Source organism: Mustela nigripes, chromosome 3, assembly GCF_022355385.1.
Source record: "Mustela nigripes isolate SB6536 chromosome 3, MUSNIG.SB6536, whole genome shotgun sequence".
Classification (NCBI taxonomy): domain Eukaryota; kingdom Metazoa; phylum Chordata; class Mammalia; order Carnivora; family Mustelidae; genus Mustela; species Mustela nigripes.
The window spans coordinates 119,660,773-119,677,516 of record NC_081559.1 but is presented as its reverse complement, the minus strand read 5'-3'; the positions used below and the strand labels follow the sequence as shown (position 1 = coordinate 119,677,516).

The following is a 16,744-nucleotide window of genomic DNA, read 5'->3' as shown; positions in this document are numbered from 1 at the left end:
AATGGCCTTATTCTTTTAATTTAAATTTACAGAATATGGTAAATATATTTATGAAAAATGGTTATTGTTGGGAAAAACAGCAGACTTGCTGGGAAAAAAATCTAAAAATCTCTTTAAAATGGGTCAGGAAAATGAAAAATGTCTAAGCCTAAATATCAAGCATACTGTGTAACAATCTATATAATAAAATAGACTAAGTAGAGAAATTTCCCTTTACATAATAAAAATTTTCATTTTTGAATCAACAAGTGCTCTTTGAACTTTATTACAAATGTTTTGACATTATAAGATTGTTTAGTATAGTTACTCAAAATAGCACATTCAGTGTTGCAACACAAGCCTTGAAGTTAAGTGGTTAGTTTAATAAAACAGAGTTTCCATAGTTACCACAGGAGAACAGAGGATAACTTTTATTTCTTTGGCAGTCAGGAAGGAGCTTTAGAAAAAAGATGAAGCAAACAGATCCAAGCAGTTTCATTATGCGGAACTTTGCACCTGATTGGCTTTTTAAAAGAGGAAACTCTTGATATTATGGAAATTAAACTTTTTCCCACTTAAATGTATAGCAGCTCCTTAAGAAATATGAACACATCCTTTCTCTGGGCATTTGAACGAGATTTTGAGTCAGAGGGAAAGCTCGCTTAATAAGATATCCCTATGAGATATATTTTTGCTCAAGGTGTTACCTTAATAAACCATCCAGTAGAAAAAGTGGCTAAAAATGCCATTTTAGAAGATGGCAGTGCCATCTTCTAGATGCTCTACAGGACAGAGCATACAATCTTGGGGCTAACATTTTGTCGAAAGGCCTGATGGAGGGGAAGTGGAAGCCCATGCTGGTGAAGATGTCTCTTTGTGCCAGCTTCATTGTTTTCTCAGTGTTGCGTTGAGATGTGCTCTCTCGGAGTGCTAATGGAGGTCACTTTCGGTGTTGTCCCTGCTGTGTTCGCCCAAGGAGTTCTTCACAGTTGACTGTTGAGAAACAAAATGATGTGGTTTCAAGTATCTCACCTTCAGCTCCTGAGCCTTTAAAGCAGCAGTGATTAACAGGACTTTTACAAAGTTCCTATGTAGTTACAAGGACAGTTTCAATCTTCTGTCATTTTTTTGCATTAGCTATGATTATGCTTTTACCACAAAAATGCATTTGTTTTAAAGGTAACAATACAGACTAGGAGAATAGCTTATGTTTCATCTATATTTATCAGCACTCACTGTACATTTGTGTCTTCATTACCAGGAAATATTAAGGGACATTGTGCCATCTATTCCTGTTTACAGTTTATTATGCAGAGATAGGAAACACTTAGCATGTAAAATGAATGTAGAAATTATTCCTGGATAGAAACACGGACATTTCCCACTCGTTGGCTCTTTCTCCTCCATCACCGGATCAGAGTGTAATTGTCAGTAATCAGGCCTGCTTGCTGCTGATAAAACCACTCTGAATGCTAGCAGCCTTCTTTGTGTGATGACTCAATTATTCCAGAAGTGCCTCATCAAATCTGCCCCATCAGCTGGGCTAATAAATAAGGAGAAGAAACTGGCCCCCCAAAGCAAATTATAAATCCATTTGCATTAACCATTTCGCTGGTCCATGATCTAGGCAGAAATAAGCATGGCAGATTGTGTTAAGCTTATTTGAATATGTTTATAATGTTTACAGCATGCAACTTTTTTTTTTTCCCACAAGGTGTTGGAATTATCAGTCATGAATGGCATCTAAATGCAGTTATGTTAATTGCGGCAAGGCTTTAAGTATCTTTGAGGGCTATTTTGTTACTTAAATCAGGTGAAAGTTAAATCCTCTTGCAGGGAGAAATATGGGTGTTGCACAAGTTTTTGGCATTGCTTTCTAGTTCAAGGAGAAGAGGCTTGTGTTTAATTTTTGCCTGTACTGGAAGGACAAATACAAATACTATAGTGACTGCTGGTACAAGTACAATGACTTCATATCTATCACAGTGGAAGCCAGAAGTTATTCTGATGCTCTGTATGACTTCGGTAATTTGCAAAGCAAAAATTGCATTTTCTGGGAGGAGATCAGAGTTGCCATAGTGCTCCCTGTACTTAGAATTCCTTGAAAGATTCTAGAGGACAGAGATTTCAAAAAGCCAGGCAAACCAGTAAAAATCAATTAAATCCATTCATGGAAATTTTGTACATTGACAAATCTTATTTTTATTCTTTTAAAATGACAAACTCTGCTGAATAACAAGAAGGCCTTTTTTTTTTTTTTTTTTTTTTTTTTTTTAGTATTTGAACTTCAATCATCAGTCAGGGAAGCAAAAAATGTTCCAAATGGATCATGAAAGGCGATTTCATTGCTAATATCAAATAATCAGTCTTGTTGAATATGTGATGATTGAAAATCCAGACATTCTCCCTGAAAGTAAGCAATACCATTGACCCACTTTGCCAAGGGAGCTGGTTTTCCTACAGAGTAGTTCCAGTTTTGCTGAAGCTCTTCTCTACCACTGCTGTGATCAGGAGTTGAATAGAGGCTGATGGTAAAAGTAAAGCTTGTGGCCAATAAACAATACTTTTCTTTTCCTAAACTAACTTAAAAGAAACTCACTACTTCTCTTCACTGGCTCCAGCCAATGAAGCATATCCCCTAATATCAACCTGGAGAGTTAGGCAGAAGAAAGCCGTCTGACTTTGACAACGTAAATATACATTGGCGATAGGCTGACATAATTTTTATGCGCCAATTTTTATATATGCAATCTCTAACTATGACAGAAAAATCAATTCTATAGTTCATTGATTAGAAATTCAAAAATAGGGGGTTTGGAGTTTCATTAGACATTTAATGGAGCTACATGGCAACTGAGAAAATAAGGAACTTGACTGTCCAGGTTAAGTTATCATTAAGCTTTCTACAAAATTTGACTCTAAGTTAAAATATACTGCCGATTCATATAAAACTAAACTTGGAAACTATAGACTGTAAAGGACTTGCTTTACCATTCAAAAAAGTTAAACTGAGCCAGGTTAACCATCCCCCCCCCCTTTCTCATCATTCTACCTGATGAACAATTGTTGAAGATTTTAATCTTTGAAAAATGGTCAGGAGATTAAGACTGTTAGAAGTTGTGGAGACATGGCCTCAAAGGATAGCAGTGCTAGGGTAAATATGCTGGCATTCTTCTGTTTTTATCTTACTCTTTAAGAAACTAACTCTGAGAGTGATCTCTGCAGCCTGTATTAACATTTTAAACTTCCGAGAAGTTCCTGCCATACATTTCCATCCTGACTGAAATACAACACTCCTGTTCCATTGGTGAGAAATTCCAAAAAGAGATTGGTGGTCATGGTGAGCTCCTTTTAGTTATTAGTTAAAGGGCTACAAGTGTGACATAGCTTTCTTATTAAATTTATTGGCTCTATCATCAGATTTTTTACTTTGAGTGTAGTTCAGAGGATTTAAAAAAATATATTGTGTTTTTTGGAACCACAAATACATCTGTGGTTCTCTCTGTCAGGATACGACTGACATACACATCATATCACTTTAGGTCATTCACTCCCTCCCAACCCCAGACTGCCAATAGAACATAGTCTGATATACCCTTTTAAAAAAATAACACAGCAGATTCATTCTAATGCATCATTGGTTGAAGGAACTGTCTTTTTCAGAAGCAAGTAGTCACCCATGAAGCAGCTGTAAAGAACTGAGAGGCCCTAATTATTGGCATATAGTAAAGCAGATAAATGAAGTACTTTGTGATGACTCCATTTAACAAGTAAAGCCATGTCTTAATTAGACAGCACATTTGAGGACCGTGTAGCCCATTAGGCTACTAACACTTTGGTAATTGTCATCTGGTTTTATCTTTTAAGATTGCCGTTTCATAAAAATGTGAGCTTTAATGAAAAAGTGTTCATCCTGGTAGTGGGGCTAGAACTAATGGTCTTGCCAGTTGTGGGAACTTGGTCAAGATTCCAAGTCTTAACAGTTCTAGAATGTCTGTTTTCTATGAATATATTAGCAAGTCCTGAAGTTTTACAAAATGATTCAAGACCAGTGAAAGAGACTGAAGTATGGCAATTAATAAAAGTGGGTTTTTAAAGGTATTCTCTTGCTGTACTAATAGGACACATGTAAGGAACAGAGGGAACCAATTTCTGTGGAAGATTCCTTTTGGTAGCAGCCAAGAGTGTGTTTCCAAAAAGCGGGATTGGAGGGGGGCCTGGGGGTGGAGTTGTTAATGATAGACACATGGGATGGGGAGCCTCTAAAGGGCTCGAATTTCCCATTTGTATTTTGGTGTACTTGGACTTCTCGAGCCCCTTTGTGTCAAATCATATTTCTAAACTTATATTTTGCTGGCGCCCTCTGCGCACTTCTCCAAGTTGATCTCAGCTGTGCTGCCTTAACTCTCCTCCCTAGGGAGGGGAGAGACAGCAGATGGGGTTAGGGCAGAGGGCTGATGCATCTGACAGCAAACGGCCGGGTTGTTGAGTGGAAGCTGCGAGCGTCAGGAAGCTACTTTTCCCCTGAGAACCAACTAACCACTGAAGAAAGTTGAAAATGAGCCCTTTGAGAAACGCTATTAAAAGTAGTAAAAAATTGCAATTGTGCAGATGATGTGCTGCTGTGTGCTTATTCGGATGCTAATGAGTTTGACATTAGGGAACTCAGAGGGTTTACAGCTACTCCCTTATGTGATTCAGTTCTTTATTGGCAATCTTTGAGAAAATAAATGGAAAATGTATTGCTAACAAATACATAACACGATAGGGTATTAGACAAAAAGCCATTACTTTCAGGATTTAGAAAGAGCTTTGCTCACCAGTGTGACTGTTTTCCAGGATCTTTTGTTTTAGGTTAGAGTGTGGCAAACAAAAGGGAATAGGCAGGTGGAAAGCTTCGGGACTCTTTCTGAACTGAGAGTGAAGTAGAATCAGCCAAATGCCATTTGTACAGAATGACTTTTTTTTTTTCCCCAGTTGCACTCAAACACAAACTAAGAATTCCCAAGCTCCTGTGCCCCTTTCCAATTCTGACATCATGTTCAATAATCTGCTCTATCACTTGAGAGAGTTTTATACCTATTTTTTCCCAGGAACAGTTGATGACTTGAGTTGAAGAAGAGCTGCTTAATGTCTGGTCAAAGCTTACAAGCAATACAGAAATCTATGGTTAAAAAGCCACGCACTTCAATCTACTGCAAGGGGTAAAATACAGGAAGATAGAAATCTTCTGCAAGGAAGGTTGGTAGCTTGTGTTTTAAAATACCAGAACTGCCAGACATACACATTTTAGATGTGCATTGATATACGTGATATTTGTATAAATAGTCCTGCTCTAGGATGCTGAATGTACTATGCTGAATTTCAAAGTTTCCTCTCAAAGGCCAAATGGTCTGAAGACAGATTCTCTTCCCATTCCTGGGACAAAATAAAGGTGAAGCAGCTCTCTGTGGTATGTCTGAATGCAGAGTAAAACAAGGGTAAATCGTTTCTATGAAAAGCAAGATAAAATATTGGCAAAGAGAATTACGAGCATTATATGAAAGTCTCATTCAAGAGAGCTCTTAACAAGAACAGGATGAATTTTGAACCTGTCTTTTGTGATTTCTTGAGTAGAGTACTTTCCAAATCTTGTCTGAACTTCTTTTGGTGGTTAAAAGTAAGAATACTAATGATAATAGTAAAAATACTAGTAGATAATACTATCCAATTTCCCTACCAAATTGAAGACGTAATATATACATATATAGTTTAGTAATTAAGACGAGAATGAATTTGACTACCTTTAAAAATATAAATGTCTTTTACTCATTGATATTGTAGTATACAATTTTTCGTTCTGTCTATGGTAGAGCCCAACCAGATTACAGGTAAAAGTGTTAATGCATTATTGTTCACTTCATTGTTTACTACTGATCTTCTGTTTAATTTTATACTCTTTCCTCCTTTTAATTTTGATCTTAATAGAATGAATTTAAGGACTTCTCACTGAGGTGGACAAAGAAATTTTGTCACTTTGACAGAGCAGGGCAAACCAAGTTGGCAGACAAGTTACCTGAAGAAAAAGAGAGGTAAGGCAACATTTTGTGTTGAAATAAAATGTATCCAATCAAGGCATTTATATAAAAGCTCTCCTTTATAACAGCACTTGGTGGATTTGCTTTGAAAGGAATTTATTGATAGTGCTGAATTTGGATTTGGAATTTTGTCAGAAGCATGATCATTTTAATATTTAAAAATATTAAACAGGTAGAGTCCTTTTGCATATTGATTGGTTTATATTATTTATTCATACATGTTTACCCCTAAAGAAAGCTTCAGCATTAAAATTGTCTTTAAAAATACATTTAAATTCATTTGTATTAGGAATCAGTTTACTGAAGGATTAAGAATAAATAAGAGATAGTTTAAAAGCATGTTTTTAAAAGCATTGTAGATGACTTCTGAAGTTAATTCCTACAAACATTAAGAATTAAGTTGTCCTTGGGAAAAACCTATTAAAAATAATTTATCTCTATATGAAGTAGCTTGTCTTCCAACAATTACATATTTGTACACATACATCTTAATATATCAGTAAGAAAAAAAATTCTTAAGGCCCTTTTAGGGTATTATTTAACCCACATTGTCTTTAAACCGGGCATATTTTAAAAAATACACAAAAAGTCTCCTAAAACATAAAGCTGGCGATTGCCCCCTTATATCACAAAGCTGTGACTCAGAGGCCGTGGTACGGCGACTAATAGAAATCCTTGGCACACGTTGGCTACCTAAGGGAATAATAGAACTATTTGCTGGAGTCGTTTGGCAAAAGGACACAAACATATGGCTTTGGTTTATATTCAGCTTTGCCAGTTGTGTGAAGTTACAGGATGGAGTCGACAAAGCAGTGACACCTCAGAAATGAAAAATGAAACTCAAAATAGATGAACTTCCTTATAAAGCGACTCAAGCTTGTCTCAGGTCGAAGATTTCTTTTACTGGAGTGCATTTCCAAGTGACTCTGGAAATCCCTGTGAGAATCACTTCCTCTAAGGGGAATGGGAATGAAATTGGCTCTCAGAAAGAAGAGTTTTCCAGAGAACTGCACTTGATCTGATGGTGGACTGAGTCTGTTTCTTCCTTAGGTGTAGTTTTTGTCAGGTTGGGAAAGATTAGGGCAGGCAAGAGAGGTATTCTAAATCTAAAGGGGACACATCATTCTATTCCTTAGCTTTCTGTGCAGAACCAAAGATAGTATAATAAGAAACATATAAGTAGGAACAGGGAGTTGGAATCAGAGATAAAGATAAAGGATTCAGAAAATTTTCATTTTTTCTAAAATAAAGGACTTAGAGAAGGTAGAGAAAATTAATATGATATCTTGAATGATGCAAAAAAACAGTTTTTATTAGTTTACATTTTTTAAAAATTCACTTTTTGATGTCTTCTTTCTGAGCAAATAAGAAACATATGAAAATAAAACCAGAAAAGTAAAAAGAGAGTTAAGAGAGAAAACAAATACTTGAACATTCCACCTCAATATTCTTTCAACAAGAAAACTATTCTTTTAGTATTAGAACTCATGTTCCCCATCCATTCCCTGTATAAGAGGAGACAGCTTTTGCTGCCGTTTTGGGCTGATCCAAACCTGCATTTAAAAGAAAATGATGCCAGAATCAGCAAAAGAAAGGGCACTCAGTGTAAGGTTCTTTGTTCTTCAATCTGGCCAAATTTCATTCTAAGATACTGGCATCCTCCAGTTGTTTCATTTTCTGGGCTTAGCCCTTTCCAACTTCCTGAGTTTCTCTTTGTTATTTTTTTTTAATTGATTTTTGTAAAGGAAGCATCCACTGAGGATAAAAGACTCCTCATGGAGAGGACCCTAGGACCTCTTCTCAGCAGCCATAGAGCTTCCTCTCTCCATTGCCACGTGTTCCCTGGGATTGAAATGACATCTAACAAGAGTCATGTGGCACAACCTACAAAAATGCATTGCCAGTCCAAAACTCTGAGGAGGGAAACACAATGAAATCTTGTTATAAATGGAAATTATTGCAAGTTGAGTGTATGTGAAGGACTTCTCAAATTAAAGATAGTTACCATCATAAGATTATGTGTTAGTAGAGTATGAAGTTTAATTGTATCAGGATTTTGAGAAGTTGTGCTCAAAACATTATGATCACTATGACTTTTTATATTAATGTAACAAATTCAAGATTACTCATACATATTTGTATCCATCTTATCTATCATCTATCTATCTATTTACCTATCTAGGACACCAGTCTAGTCTATAGTTCTGTTGAAAGGAAAAATAAAACTTCAACATCACCAAGAGATATTTTTTTTTATCCAGTTTTTAAGAAATGATTAAATATTTACTTGGAGAATTTTTTTTTTTACCATTAGGTTTAAATAGGATTTTGAGTAAAAAATAAAATCAAAGGGAACTAAACTTCCTCACATAGCAGTAATTTGCTAGTGTGACTGAAAACAAAATTGATTTTATAAACTTTGTGTCCTGTTCCTTGAGGCTCTCCTTTCTACAAACCAACAATTTCAGGACTTTCTCTTCAGCTCAGAGGAAGGCTCCTGATCTATACACTGGGTGATGTGGACAGGAGATCTGCTGATGTGAGGGCCAGTAAGAAAATATGATCAAGTAAAAGCAAGGAGGAATTTCCAATGGGTACCTGAATATAGGTTGCAAGTATATAAGGATGTTAAGTAACAGGTTTCCAAATTCAACTAAGTAGTTTAATTTCATTTTTATGTTCATTTTTCCTCTTCATTATCTATCTACTTACTTCTTATTGGATCTTGCATATCCTTCCTGCAAGTTTCACTTCTTTGCCTTCTTTATCTCATAAGTTTCTTTCCCTCTTGCCATTTTTCCTCGTATTAACTCCTCTTCCAAGAGAATGAAATCTTGTAAATTTTTTTTCATGGCTTTATTATGAATACCAGGTAAGAACCACTTTTTTCTCCTTTTCACATATTTGTACATAAAAATCTTCATACTTATAGGTTAAGCGAATTTTCTTAAAGTAGTTTGAGATTAGGAAAAACAAATGGCAAAACGTATTTTTAATATTTTATCTCTATTGAGAAGTAAATTATCAGAGCCAGGAGGAAACCATTATAGGAATCCCAGAAAATATCTTGACTTGTTCCCATTCATAAACAACAAAATGAGATAAACAAAGGTTCTAAGAAACCTCAAGAAGGACAGTTGTCTTTTTTTTTTAAGGAAATTAGATCTCTGTTTTGAGAAAGGAAATGACTCATTAAGATTTGCCAGATTCAAAAAAAAGATTTGCCAGATTCATTGGAGACTTGTCAATAGCATTTGGGACTTCCGCAGTAAAAATGATCAAGTCTCCTCTTACAACAGAAAAAAAAAAAATGTTCCCAGTGAAAAGTGTAGTTTCCCATATTGTAGCACATATTAGTTAGGTCCGTCTCCTGGATCACACCAAAGCCATGGGCCTTCTCTATAGGTCTGGAAGAAGTTTAAAGAGTGGGAATTTCACCTCCACCCCTGCCCTGCCATACTTACCCCATGCACTGAGGTAGAAATCTCTTTAATGCACCATTCCCAGCAAAAGGTACTCACTGAATATGGAGTTTGACTTTTAAAAAATTAAGTCCAATTATTGGGAGTTTATTAAAATCCACAAGAATAGTCCATATAAAAGAATAGTTAGAAATTTCTCCTCCCGTATATAAGGTTTTAGAAAACAAAGTCTTATCTTCAGATTGAGATCTGTCAGGAGAGCAAGCCATCTCATGAATGTTAAAAACTTCCACCCCTGAAAAGAAAGCACATTGCTTTAGGTTTCTGATCTTCTTCTGAACTTAGTAACTTCTATTGTTCTTTGGTTGTGAAACAGAGAAAGAATTTGAAATCAATGGATTATATATTATGATCTCAATCCAATTCACTCATATAACTTGGCTCACAAGTTAAATTTGAAAACTTAGCTTTATGAGTTACCAGTCTTTAAAATGTTTACATAGGATATATATGCTGTACCACCAAGAGGACAATAGCACCACGAAATGCAATTATGAGACTAGCATTCCAAGCATAATCAAGCGGAGGTCCATGAATATTTATGCATTCTTTCCAATGACTTTATGGGGGAGGCAGCTCATGGGGTGGCTGCAGACCCGTCAGGTCCAAGGGAATAGCTGAATTGCAAAATAGAATTAGTCTTAAAGCTGTTATAAGGAAGGCTACATTTAAGTAGGTTTCTAAAACTTTTATATGTACCTGCTGGCACTGTTTGCAACCTGTATTTCAGTTTTGGTAAAGAAACTCATGGAGTTCAATCTTCACTTGCCTTTCAGGAGAGATTTTTCATATTGGTTAGGGAGAGCTCGTAGCACCTGTGTGGCAGGAAAATATTAGAGTTGTGTTGAGTTGGTACTCACCCACGGGAGTAGTCTCCTCAGAAATAGTTGGTGTTTTTCATTGTTTTAATCCTCCTGCTGCTGATCTCTCTTAACCGAGTTACTCATTTAACACATGGAGGGGAGTTTGCTTGAGTTGAGCCACTTTATATGCAACAGAGATACTCATGATGGAGGAGGATTTCACAAAGCAGTGCTCACCATCCTGAGTAAACCAACCCATTTTAATCCTAGGCAATGTTGCATCTGTCATAAATACATGTGGTTTTAAAAGAAGGAAAATCTACAGGAAAAAAAATCACCTCTCTTTTATTGTTGTTTCCTTTTATTATGTAGTTTTAAAATATTCATAATGATGGACCATTTTATTTAGACTAAAGCGACTGCAGCTTAGCAAAAGCAGTGAACACTTTTTGTTTGCTAATTTAAAAAACAGTTCAGTGATTGGTGTGGTGTTTATTATGAAATGATGACAAAAGAGTACTGGTGGTTTTAATAGTTTTAGCTTACAAGAGCTGTTGTTAATTTTGTCTGTAGTGTTGCAGGTGAAAAAATGCACAATGGATAAATAGTCTATATTGGTTTAACTGAACATAATATATAGTGTGTTCTGGAGTTGTTTGTCTCAATAGACTATAGTAATCAAAAGTAATGAACCTATTATGTGCAGGACCTTGGAGAGCGTCGAATGGCAGTAAAAGTGTGGCACATAAAAGGTTTATTAAAGGAAATTAAAGTCCATCATTGCCACACCTGCTCCCCTATTATAAGTCTATGGCAGGTCAGTGCCTTCAATCACAACTCAGCCTGAGAGAGCAGAGATGCGCCTCCCATTACCATTGCAGTCATACCACATACACGCTATGTCAGGATTTAAGGATGGGCACCACGGACAGCACCTTCTGCCTCCTTCTCATTTTCAAGCAAAATAACTTCTCACTATTTAAGGACTCCTTTTGATAATGTGCAAAGGTGAATTAAACTAGACATTATTGGAAGATTCTAGTGAAAACAATGGGAGTAGTCATGTCTGACTATCTCCAGAGGGACAAAAACAGCAGGCTTTTTAAAGTCTTTCTATTCTTTCAATAGTTTATTTGATTACTTTTAAGATATTTAGTAATGATGTTTTAGGGAGTTTGATGCAGACACATGCAGCACTCAAATTTCACTTTCCTCACAGATTTGCATGATTAGAACCAATATTTATTCTGGAATTCTGGAAGTAAATGTATGTCATTTGATGATTAACACTTCCAGTGGTATTTTGAAATGGGGGCATTTCAGTGATTGGCCTTCATGTTGCTTTTTTACACAGGGAAATACTTTTCCTGAAGTAGAAAGAGGTACATATCAGACAAGGTCTAGTAAAAAAATTTAAAAAACCTCCACACCTGAAAAGAAAGCACATTGCATTAGAATCAGGTTTTAGTAAATTAGTCTGAAACCTTTTGTTTGGCATTTGAGGTTTTGTCTACTTCACAACCACTGTTAATCAGACAATCCTTTTTTTTTTTCTTTCAATTTTTGTAATGCCAGAAATGTTTGAATTGCTAGCAAACACTTATGGACAAGGACATCTGCCCTCTTCTCACTGTTCCCTCTGGTTTCAGCATCTATAAAAGTATTTCCAAAACTCATGGACTGCAAGAGCAGTCGCAGCTACTTACCTGCCGAGGCAGGGTGCTATTCAAGAGCTTAGAGGACTACTCTGTTTTTCATTATGACCCTCAGAACTGGCAAGGACATGTTTTTGTAATTTGGTCAATGTCAAAGGAATGACCTCAGGACTTTGTGTTCATGTTACAGATGGATGCAGAGGCTGAAGATAAAACACTGCGTACCCGCTCTAAAGGAACCAAGGGTGAGTTAGCAAGCAGGTTCCATGACACCGTGCCCACCACACCATGAAATATGGAAGTTCCAGTACTCAGTCCCTAATGTGTAGTTAGAATCATTACAACTTCCTCAGGGCTTCTTTTTTTTAAATCAAGCTAGGACATTGGATCATGGCATTGAGAGGCAAAATATTATGAACCAGGAGCTAAAGGACTCAGAAAAGTCCCAATGATGTGTGATGCTAATTTTTACAAAATGGCAATCATGAGTAGATTTAAAACATCCTGCAAAACAACATAAGGGTCAGCAAGGGAAGAATGCTTCATGGAGACCTTCAAATTATTGAAGTGACCTTTAATGGTCAAGGGAAAAGACAGAATTGTTAGTTTACTGCCAAAGCAGATTTTGATTTTTATGTTATCTGGTTTAGTGGCTCCCAATCTAAACTTAGTTCAAGTAAAATGATGATGTTTGTTTTTTGCCTGTCCCTGCTGGGAATTTCCGGCAGCTCCGCAAAGTAACGTTTGAAAGGTTTAACTTGCTGGTTATCCTTCTCTTTTTGTAACCAACAGATGGTAATGTAATATTGAAATATAAACAGGCCCTTGATGATCTAAACATCTGGAAAACAGGATTGACTGGCAATAATACCCCTTAAGGAAAATAACTTTTATTATAATTAGCTATATTTTTGTGACCCTTAATTCTAAATGGAAAACTGTAGTTTTACCATAGCCTCTGAAAACACTCTGGATAGCCATTCCCCACCTGACTCTTCTCCCAGTTAGCCTTGCTAAGGAAGGGTTTTTGAGATTTACTGTTGAAAGTGGGCTAATCAGATGAAATGCTTTCCTTAGCTATGTTTCTATTTGTAGTCAAGGTAAATAATGCCTGTTTGAGTAAAGTCCAGAATCCCAAAATTTTTAGTAAATTCCAGGATGACTTTTTTCAGTTAAAATGTAACCATTTCAGTAAAAATCATTAGCTATGACAACCAAAAGGCAGAATAATGCTTTACAAGATGCAGGAACGTTTCATACCATGGTAGTACCCAGTTTTACTTCAAGTTACATTTAAAGTAATTACATCATATATTCTAATATTTGGAATGCAGTAGTTCTAAACATTAAATTTTTATGCCGCAAACTTCTCAATAGAATACAAGTTGAAGGGGAAAAAATGATTTGTATTGTTATTTAGAATAAACTTGCATCTGCCATAAATACCAGCATTCTAGGGACTGTGTTTGAATATGAATCCCTTCTTTTGACTTCTAAAAGCACACTATTCTAGCATACTTTTAAAATGTGGGTCTTTTAATTTGCAATTCTTTTTGTACTTTGAATTCTTTTGGCACATAATACACACCCTTAAATAGAGCCAAAATGTTCTTCTAGAAATGAAACAACTGTTTCTCTCGTGTGTCATGAGTAATCTTTAAAACCACCTGTTGTCTTTCTCAATATGCTGCTTATCCTTGTGTAGGCAGGTATTTATAAACATGAACTTCTTTAATTCCCATCACTTGTCAGAAAAAAATCAAAGCTTTTTTTTTTTACAAGATTCTTATTTTTAAAACCATGTTGATATTAGCATGGCTAAAGCATATTTTCCTCTTTCTATACATATGAAATTTATGGAATATTATCTTGGGATGCATCCACTTAGTAAAACTTTCCATTTTATATAAATACTTGTCTAATGTCAATAAAAGTGTCAGCTTAGGATTATTTTGAAACATTTCATATGAACAATAAAATTGATTTAAAAATAATTCAAGTCCTTCCTGTTCTTGTAAGTTTTCAATGAATCTCTAAAGATAGGTATTTGGAAAATCCAATCCATTAATGCAAGGTCCCAGAGTCATCTAAGGCACTAAACCCTGAATCATCTGTTCTGGATCATATTCATCTACCCACTGGTATCCACTCCAAAGAACCAGAACCAGAAATAATCTATCCACCCAGTGGGAAGTTAAGTGGGGTTTGTATTAACCATTTATTCGTCATTATTTTTAGATGGGTGAAAAGTTTCAGTCATACAGTTTTCAAAATTAAACTGATTTTTCTTTCTTTTTGTCAACAGTGCCAATAGATTCTCTAATTCAGGAGCTCAGGTAAGATTTGTCCCATGTTACTTTGTATAGTATCAGTTGGCTTTAATTATTAGAAGGCTTTTGTACATTTCAAACCTGAGAATCCCTGTGGTAGTAGGAGGAATAAGCCAACAGGCTTATTTGTCTATGTTGCAAAGGAGAAGAGAAAGGGAGAAACTACCCATAATTGGTTCAAAACAATTAGGGCTCCCATTTTGATAACAAAACACAACATTTTGCTATAATGTAGTTTCCCACTTCCTTCCAAGGAGTGTTTGCCACTTTTGTGTCCATACCTTGCCTGTGGTTGGTTTGTGCACTAGTGAAGAACTGAATTGTCATCTGTGAGCCTGATTAAAAAATGACCCAAGTCCCAAGTTCTCAAGTTTTTGTTTTAAATAATTAGATAACTCTATCATATAAATTTTTAACTGTAGACATTGTGGGTGTGTCCATGCATTTTCACCTTAGAGACTATTAATGTACCTAAGACAATGTTATGGAAATTCCATCATCGTAGGTTTTGCAGAATAAACCCCAATTAATTGTGGAGTTTGTTTTGTTTTGTTTTTGCAGAGTTTCTTTCAAGATGTAATTTATCTTTTTTTTAAAGTGCATTTTTAAAAGGAAACACATGCTGACATACATATTTTGTATCAGTGATATTTTTTAGAGAAATTGTGTCAGGAGCAAGATGAATCCTTTGTCCCTTGTCCTTTATATGCTATTGCAAACCAAGTCTCACACCTACCATTTAATCCACTTTCACCTTTCTGAAAAAAACAATGGTCTATATGTGTTCCTCAGGGAAATGTTTGAAAACAGGAAGTTGTGTAACAGCGTTTGATACACTTTGAAATTTACACTGTATCCATGGACGTTTACATGGCTATTTTTCCAAGCAACTGTGTTCTGTGATTTCCTAAAGAAAAGGCTCTTTTAGTTATTTCCATGTTTCAGAAGATTCATTCTGTCACAGTTTTGGTACACTTATTTAGTGGAATACGTATCTATCAGAATGGAGTTCAAGTTTCAGGCTAATGCCCTTCTCTGTGGAAATTTGTTAGTAGGGAGTCCCCGGTCCTGCTTATATTTTCAATTTCATGATTGAGAAGTTTACATTTTACATTTTAAATTTCTTGAGCAGAAAGGAGAACGCACCCACATATCAGGACAGGATTAAATGAATGAAGTGTCTGACTTGCTTAATCACTTGTTTTTAAATATGCTCTCATTTAAAATTCCTATCTGTTTGGAGACTTTATGTTTCCTATAGAATTATCAAGAGAAGTTTAAAATGATCAAGGGCTTAAAGGGCATGAGATGTTTCCCTATTAATCAGTGGTTTCCTACTGGTCCAAGCAGAAACAGGGTACCCAGGAACTCATGGTCTTCCCTAACTGTCGAAGTGACTATGTCTCCAGTCAGTCTTTTTAGGGACTCAAACCATTCTTGGGAGGGAAGTGAGACTTTGGGTGATATGTCTTGAAAAATAACTTGAAAAAGAGAATTTTGAAGAAATGAATGAGTGTGTGTTTTGGCTTAAGGAGAAATTTGTAATTCATAAAGAAAAAGGGAGGAATTAGCAAGAGAAGCAACTCTGTAGGAAAAAAAAATGTTTAATATAAACTTCCTGGAAAAATAGAGATTACTACTTAAGCACACTGTTAGCTTTAGTAATTGTAATAAAACTAATAGAATATTGAGGTCTTGTCGTGTACCAGACACTCTTGAGCATTCTTCATCACGCTACTGTCTCATTTAATCCTCACAAGAACTTTATAAGGTAGCAACTATGGTTTTTCCAATTTTCAGATGAAGAAAATGAAAATAACTACTCTAACATTACACAGCTAGTAAGTAGTCCAGACTTCTGACTCAGGACAGGCTCTTAACCCCCAAGCTATGATTTCTCTCATACGCAATACTACTCATCTAGAATACAATTTAAAAAGAAATGGCTTATTCATATTGTCAGCAGCTGGATTCTTGAAATTCTATATTTTAACCCTTACGGCCTGTTTTTCAACAGTTTAGGTGTCTGGAATTTGAACAAAGAAAATGTTATGATTAAAAGTAAAAATATTTCCTATTTTCCTAATTCTCTACGAGTTATTTTTTGTCAGATATTCAATTTTACCTAATTTGTCATCAGACCAACTCAGAAAGCTGGTGATAATTGCTGGGAAAATTCACTAGCAAACCCAAATTCACCTATTTTTCTTTAGTGAGAACAAGTTTATAAGAATTACTAACTGATTTTTTAATTTTATAATTACTTACTTTCAACAGAATATTCATGCTTAGACCAAATAGATTCCAAATTGTTTCTTACATGATTTAAGTTGACTCAGGGGTAGACCTGAACTATCATTCTACGTGAATCTTGGGAAAGCATTCCGATTTATATAGAAGGTTGTATTTTTAGTGTCT

The 16,744-nt window shown here is 35.5% G+C and overlaps 1 protein-coding gene across 4 annotated transcripts in view; it reads left to right on the top strand.

Annotated features, from left to right (window-relative positions):
• Positions 1-5,960: 5,960 nt before the first annotated feature.
• Positions 5,961-16,744, top strand: part of ST18 (ST18 C2H2C-type zinc finger transcription factor) — a 105,031-nt gene continuing 94,247 nt past the window's right edge. For all 4 annotated transcript variants that reach the window (XM_059394570.1, XM_059394568.1, XM_059394569.1 and 1 more), the window contains exons 1-3: positions 5,961-6,050; positions 12,187-12,241; positions 14,302-14,332. In XM_059394570.1, coding sequence (XP_059250553.1) covers positions 12,187-12,241; positions 14,302-14,332 — 86 coding nt within the window. In that variant the 5' untranslated portion in view covers positions 5,961-6,050. The remainder of the gene's footprint in view (positions 6,051-12,186; positions 12,242-14,301; positions 14,333-16,744) is intronic.